This window comes from Montipora foliosa, chromosome 12 (assembly GCF_036669935.1).
Source record: "Montipora foliosa isolate CH-2021 chromosome 12, ASM3666993v2, whole genome shotgun sequence".
NCBI lineage: Eukaryota > Metazoa > Cnidaria > Anthozoa > Scleractinia > Acroporidae > Montipora > Montipora foliosa.
The window spans coordinates 2,693,638-2,701,137 of record NC_090880.1 but is presented as its reverse complement, the minus strand read 5'-3'; the positions used below and the strand labels follow the sequence as shown (position 1 = coordinate 2,701,137).

Below are 7,500 nucleotides of genomic sequence, written 5' to 3'. Positions count from 1 at the left end.
ATGAATGTATGACAGTGCCATGCTTGTTTCTTTGCCAATCTAGTGCTTCTGTTACTAGTAAATAGCTGATATTAGAGATGATGTAGCGTGCAGCAAGAGTTGCCTAACTGTGCAAATGGTAATAAGAGAAAGTTTAGCGGCAAGTCATTGATGTAAAATTCTGAACAGGTCCTGAAATTTGAAGCATACTTAAGGAACCCATTTCACTGCTGCATTGTTATGGAAAATTTTCAACCAATCACGCATGGTAAAAGTGAGACCGCAGTACCAAATTCTGTAAAGGCTGAATGGAGTTAAACTAAGCATAAGACCCCAAGTACGCATTGCGGACCTATTTTTTTTACTAGTTAGTACCCTACAATAAGGACATCGTCCAAGAAAAGAGACAAAAACTGGACTGATGTATATTTTTTACCCGGTGGGATTAAGGGTTGAAGTTAGGCCGGGTTAATTGTAGTTAAATTAAATCTTCAACCCAGTAAGGGTAAGAGTTTGGCCGCAAAGTAGTTAAAATTTGACGGTAAGGATGTTAAAAAGTATTTGAGCAGTCTAAAAACACACCTTCCATTCTGCCTCCACTACTCAACAGGACTAACACAACAATAATATTTGGATGCGCTGGCCAGCTAAGACACCGTGCCATTTATTTAGCATTGGAATGGATACAAAAACATTTATACATCAAATCTATATAAAGAGAAGAGCGATGCAGCAGGGCCCCTAAAAACCAGCAGGTGGAAAAAACAGAGAAACATGTACCTCCGACCAAGATTTTTTCGTTCAAGAAGAACAACAGAAAAGTTACCATCTACCTCGTTTCCAAAAATAACTCATTTTAATTGGTAATCTTAACATCTGCATCAGTGATTGCACATGCCAAAAGGATAGCATGTGCATCCAATTTTTTGTCAACATGTTGTTTGACACAACAAATTCCAACAAATAGTATAAAACTGTCAACATTAGAGGGGGTGACAAAATGGAAAACAGGGGAGAGAGACTAATAAGTTTTTAAGCCCCTTAAATTGGAGGGTCTAGAGCCAGGGAGGGTCCCATGTGACCATAACCTTTTTTACGTTGTAAAAGACATTCAAAGTAATTGTGTAAAAACCAAGAAATGACCAGGGTTAAAATTTGGGGAATTTCAATTAGTAATCAATATGAAGACAAAACCATCAACAAGTTACAAAAAAAGATCTATCAGACAATTTTTCAGCAATGTTATCAAAATAGACAAAAATCGACATTTTTTGCCATTTGCAAAAAACCTGTTTGCCTACACATGATTATGTTTCTCTCTAACGAAATCCTAAAATTTTAAGGGGGGATGTCTGGCTAGTTTTTGAAAAAAAGGCCTTTGAAATGTCTAGTTTCCAGTCCCCCCTCCAGGAGCCTGGTCACTATATTTAGCATTTTCCCCTGATTTGCAATAATTTTTTTGGTAAAATTACATTTTACATCAATTGCAATGACTAACACTTCATAAGAGATATCCTGTTGTTTTCTTTTCGGAAAACTGTGGTATAAAGCCACCTTAACCTTTTGACGTCCAAACCAGCTTAAACTGGCCAGACTTAGTATTTTACTCTGTCTAACGCCCGACCATTTTACTCATCAATGGAGAACCCCTGGAAGTCAATGGGTTAAAAGGAGGCCCCATGGATTAAAGGTGGACAAAGGCAAGGAATGGTTAAACAAGCCTTTAAATATTGGGAAATATTTCTCCATGTGGCACTAAGAAGGAATGTTACCAGAAGGCAGTCATAATTCTACTGAATTAAAGGGGAAAATGTCTCCAGGTGGCACTATTTGAAGGAATGCCACCACAAGGCAGTCACAAGAAAAAAATCAATAATTATGTCAAAGCTCACCTAGCTTTTCTAATAGGCTCTTGTGGATCACTGCAAAACATGCCTTATAATGAACCTTTTTATTTCGATCCTCAGAATTTTCATTTTCAAAGTTAGTGGGTATAGTGGACTTACTTTTCCATTCACATGCACCTGACTGAAACACTTCCACTGATAACTCTCTTGAAGAGGATTGTGTGTCTTTGAAGCCACCAACCACATAAAGGGCTTCCTGAACGCATACCATGTTTGCAGCTTGACGACACACATTGAGGTTACTCATGACTTGCCATTCATCAGTTGATGGGTCATATACCTCACAAGACTTCAGTACCTCATTTGTATTTATGCCACCTGCTATGTAGATCTTGCCATTCATGGCTGCTCCAAAAGCACGACATCTTGCCTCATTCATTGCTGCAACCTCCTCCCATGTGGCCAAAATAGGATCAAACCTTGCCACTGTTTTATAGAATTGGCCCCAAAAAAACCCACGTCCTCCTATATAGTAAAGGTGTCTTTTATCACTGACTAGACAAGCTCCAATGCGATAATTTAGTGGACAAGCCACAGCCTTACATGAACTCTCATCAAGCTTGTAGAGAACAATGGTGAGATCAAGTAATGCATAGATGCAACCATCTAGAACTGCTAAACAAGAACACTCATTCCAGTAATCTCTTGCTTGAACTGTCCCCCAGCTATTAGTGGAAGACAGAAAGTATTCTATTACTTGAGATTTTCCTGGTCCAACACGCTGTCCCCCAAAAATGCAAACTCTATCTCTGTATTGAACAACAGCATGATCTTGATGTTCAAATAACATGTCTGGCAACTGATACCAAACATCACCCTGGGGTACATAGCATAAGGCTGTCCTGCCACCACAAACAAAAATCACATCTGCATATTTCTCTAAGCACTTCCTGGGTGGCTTGGCAGCATCTTCACAGAAGGGATCAACGATGCACTTTATGGATCTCAACACAAAATTCAAACTTGCATTACTTGTTGCTACCAGTTCTTCATTGACTAATTCCTTGAAAAGAAAGTCGCGAGACATGGATTTCAGACGGACTTGTCTCAACAATTCAGCAAAGTTGTTTTCTCGTTCACTCTTCTTGTGAGACACCCACTGCACTATTCCCTTAAAAATTTCTTCCTCTGAGCCAACGGTGACATAATCACTGGAAACCCATTTCATGACTTGTTCAATATCAAGCTTCAGAAAGTCGTCTGTTTTCATGACTGAACTGAAATTTGAGTTAATAAACCCACGGGATTCCCTCGTTAATTCCAAACACTGATATTTGTCGGCAAAGTAATAATTGACAATGCAGTTTTCAATTGTAATGTTTTCCTCCAAAACATCAGAAGCCAAAGTTTTCAAACCTGGTAAAAAAAAAAAATCTGCTGCTGCGACTAAGTCGTGGGCGGTCTCCTTGGTGACTGCAACATTACCAGTGTAAATGTATTTAAGAACTTCTTCCATGACTGACCCCGTTGCTTCTTCAAGTTCTATCCTGATGAACTGTTCCTTTCCCTCTCTCATGTCACTGACCAGAAGTGAAAGAAAAAACGGGCTTGCTGCTGCCAAAACAAGTCTGTGAGCTTTGAACTCTCTGTCTTTTACTGACACTGTTACATCGAAGAAACTCTCTTTTCTTCTTAGAGCATCCAGACGAGAGATAAGTTCCTGACAGTGCTTTGATGGATCTTGTGGCATTGGTTGTGAAAGGTCCGCCATATTGGAATTCGATGTAGACTGCAGAACAGTCGTATTTTTTGCGAACGCAAGCGACACGGTAAAATAATATTCAAACGAAAGGTCTGGAGCGAGTGTAGAAACGGCGAGGGAGAATGGGGAGGTTTCTCGCCTCACACGCCCTACGGGCGTGTGAGGCTCGCGCGCTTCACAGGCGAGGATCACGCTTACGGCGCTTCGCGCCTTCCAAAAATAGAACAAAACGACTGTTTTGCAGTCTAAATTCGATGCGGAAGTGTTCAAATCTTCGATTTCGAATACAACTGCTTCTACGTATTCTTCCATGTCGATACTCGCAGAACTTTGAGACATGATAATGCGTTCAGAAAAAAAATAACGTTAGGAAAATACGAAAGATGTGATCAGGCTATCACCGGACTGAAACCCAGTCTCTCTCTCCCTCTCACTCCACAAGGCCATTCCATCCTCTACCTTTCCTCTTCCGAATGCTGCTGTAAACGTGTATTATCAACGGCTAAGAAACAAGTTTAAAAAATAAAAAATGTCGGTTACCAAACCTTAAGAGAAAGCTAACCATTTTAAAATCAAGTACTAGACTTAACCACTATTCAGCAATGATTTTGTATGTACCAATTACATTTGATAAATAATCGGTGCAATTGTCAGCCAGTTGATCTTTAGTTGTTAAGTGGATAATATATAGATTTAGCCAACCCTAAAAGCGGAGCTCCCGGCTTGTTTATTTTTACTGGCTGTAGGATTAGTGAAAATAAAAGGCTTTGGAACTGCCCGCCTTTTGGTTTTCCCGGATATGCAATTAATTTTTCTTGAATCGCAAGAGTTTTAAAAGAAAACAAGCAAATCCTCAGCAAGCGAACGGAAAAGGAAAGAAGCCATTTCAGAGTCGACTGTCAAACGCAAGCGAATAGGAAGCACGCTAAAATTTGAAATCACAGACGTACTATAGTTCGTGATGTGACAGATCGTCTTTGTCGGTTCAAGGTCAAACAAGAGGCTACAAGAAGCCTATACTCGGGCCTGCAAAAGTACAGTGAGTGGTGTATGGTTAATTTAGCGCTAAAGAAAAGAACAGAGAGAAGTTTGTCCTTCTCACATCGGCCTTACATTGCGATTCTCATGATGTTCGGCTGTGTATGTAGTGAATACCCGGACCCAGATTATCTTCATTACAGGTGGTGACAATGACCATTGGACCATGGAAACGAGGTAAAAATAGTGTATTTATGCCAAAGTGGCTAAGCCTGACATTGTTTTTTACTGATCGATGGGTATTCTTGCTCAGTGTTTGAGAAAGGAAACGCTAATTGAACGGCTTAAGATGAAACGAAATGATTCATCGAAACATCTTTTGCAGAAAAAAATGAAAGAGAAACGAAGGTGAGATGTGAAAACATCTTTCCAAGATGACCAAACTTTCATGCAGTGGTGCACGCAAAGGTCACTTTGTCACGTGCGCGACACGTGAAGATGTGCACTATATCTCGACACTTGGAAATACTTCCAGAAGTGCAAAAGTTCCTTGAGGCCATGCCAAATGAATCCATAGCACGAGAATCAAATATTTAAAATATACCATTTGTTGTAATTTAAATACTCGCTGTAATACGCACCCAATTGTCAAAATAAATATGTTATTTGCCAGCTGGGAGGTCCGTATAGGGAAAAACTGTGACCGGGGCCTTGAAATTGCTGCTTTTTCAAGAACGATGTCACAGTTTTTTGCTAAACAGACCGACCCTTTGCTGGTAAATAACTTTTTTTTTTCCTCTCCCCCATCCTCTCTGAAATCGCTTGTTTTAATTGTTGACTCGCACCGCGCTTGATAGTGAATGCAGTATTAAAGCGACTTACAAACTGAACGTTTCAAGAGAAATTCCATTTCTTTCCACCCGCTCCCGGAACCAGTCAGATTGCAGGATTTGTTGAATTCCGCCCACTCACACATTGAGAAAAAAATATAAGAATTATAATTCTCTGTGACCAAATTTTGGAAAGTACCTATCAAAGACATACAGTAAGCAAAATCTATTGTGCAACTTCCAAGTACATTACCAGTATGACTTGGGCTGTATTGAATCTGAAAGTTGTGTTGAACGCTATGACTTCTGCAGGTAATAGACCAATTTCGATGTATTAAAATTCAGTCCTAAACAAAAGACATCATCTCGAGGCTCTGGGGAATAAATATAAGGATTTGTATGAGTTTATTCCCCAGAGCCTCGAGATGATACCTTTTGTTTTCGACTGAATTTTAATATATCGAAAGAGGTCTATTCTGTTAACATGAAATATGTTTGTCTCGACAAGCTTGATAAGGCAGTGTAGAGATCATTTCCTACATTTAGAACTGATAATTACGGGGAAGTAATTAATTTCCTATCATAATTATAATTATATAATGGCACATAGTGACATAGTTGCACATTCACTACCAGCATTTGAACCATACACTAAAACATCACCTTGACAGTTGTTTTACTAGGATCAATAGGATGTGAACCAGGATTTTTCTAGGTTATGTCCCTGCAAAGGTTGAACTTACCGGTACCAGCAATATGCCATGCGGTGGACCAGACTTTTAACAAGAAACTATTTCAAAAAACAAAAAGTAGTGTTTCGTTTCCGGAATGGAATACTATAGTGTGGGTCACTTGGCCTGTCATTCTTATTTCGCTTCGTGTATTGAAACTCTCGAGAAATAAAGATAGAAATGTGAACTCAAACTCTCTGAACGGTGTTCCCTGGTATCAACATGAATAATTAGCTTTTAAACGCACAACACAAGGCGCAATAGAACGAGACAACAGACGTATTGGCATTTTTTGAGGGGAACACTGCCTTGCGGCTGGTTAGCCTATGCGACTTCCAGAGTTGCGTGACGTAGAACAACCTCACTTATCTCCCCAGCACTACGAGCTGGATTGGACAAGAGTATTGGTTAGCGAGCGATGTACCAAGGCAAACGAGCCAACAAGCTTGGTGGAAGTCACCGTACAGGAGAGGACCCAAAAATAAAGGGGCTAGGTCACGCTGATTTAGGTAATTTTGTTTAAAATTGTTAGTTATGATCTCTAAACGTCAAATTGGCAGAGCAAGAGTCTTTGATTTTCCAGCTGTTTAAATGACATTTTGATATAAACTGATATAAATTTGAAAAAAGGTGAGCCGACGTTTTTCAAATTTACCCAAACGCAATCCACTTCAATCCTCCCCAGTTTTGTCCATCCTTGTCCCTTCTTAGCTTTCCTGTGTTTCGTTTGAGTTCTTCTATAGTTTTGAGCCGTTATTTTGTTATTTAATTTAATTCTATGACCATTTGATCAATGCTGAAATTGCCTAAAATTGCGTGACCTAGCCCCTTTAATGAAGGCAAAGCGATATATCCAACCCATCCCCAAAGGGAGGGAGGGGAAAAACTTTAACAAATTGCAAACAGCTAGTTGGTTTACTATAGAAGACAAACTGCCAGGTGAACCTTGGACGGCTGACTGAGGCTTTTATAGCTGGACTCTGTCTATTAAAGTAGCCAGTTGCACAGGTTCTACTATATAGCAGGTAGGCATTACACGTGCTCTTTAGCAATAATGAATGAGGCTTTAATAGATTTGGCCAATGCAGGTGTACGTTATAATCTGAGATCTGGGAACGAAGTTTTTATGTCCTCGTTTTATTTACAACAAAACCGTTGATTTCATGATCTTGAACGGCCGACTACAAAGAACGCGAGTACGGTCACGTGTCATTAATCGTATTTTACCGATAGGGCAGTAAAATCTCATGTAAAGAGAAAAACATATACTCGTTTATGTGCACAATACATCGAAGAATAAAGTCTACAAATACCTATTTTACCTTCAAATACTTACCCCTGCATAACATTTCAAATTCCGTTTTCCGTGAATC

General features: G+C 39.6%; 2 protein-coding genes across 2 annotated transcripts in view; both read right to left on the bottom strand.

Annotated features, from left to right (window-relative positions):
* Positions 1-2,115, bottom strand: part of LOC137979630 (kelch-like protein 3) — a 12,644-nt gene extending 10,529 nt beyond the window's left edge. Inside the window, exon 1 of the mRNA XM_068826944.1 lies at positions 1,986-2,115. Coding sequence (XP_068683045.1) covers positions 1,986-1,993 — 8 coding nt within the window. The 5' untranslated portion in view covers positions 1,994-2,115. The remainder of the gene's footprint in view (positions 1-1,985) is intronic.
* Positions 1,994-3,597, bottom strand: LOC137980547 (kelch-like protein 3). The gene is made up of 2 exons (XM_068828008.1): positions 2,095-3,597; positions 1,994-2,032 (listed from the first exon to the last, which is right to left on the bottom strand). The coding sequence occupies exons 1-2, from the start codon at positions 3,595-3,597 to the stop codon at positions 1,994-1,996; spliced, it is 1,542 nt and encodes a 513-aa protein (XP_068684109.1).
* Between the last annotated feature and the right edge of the window lie 3,903 nt (positions 3,598-7,500).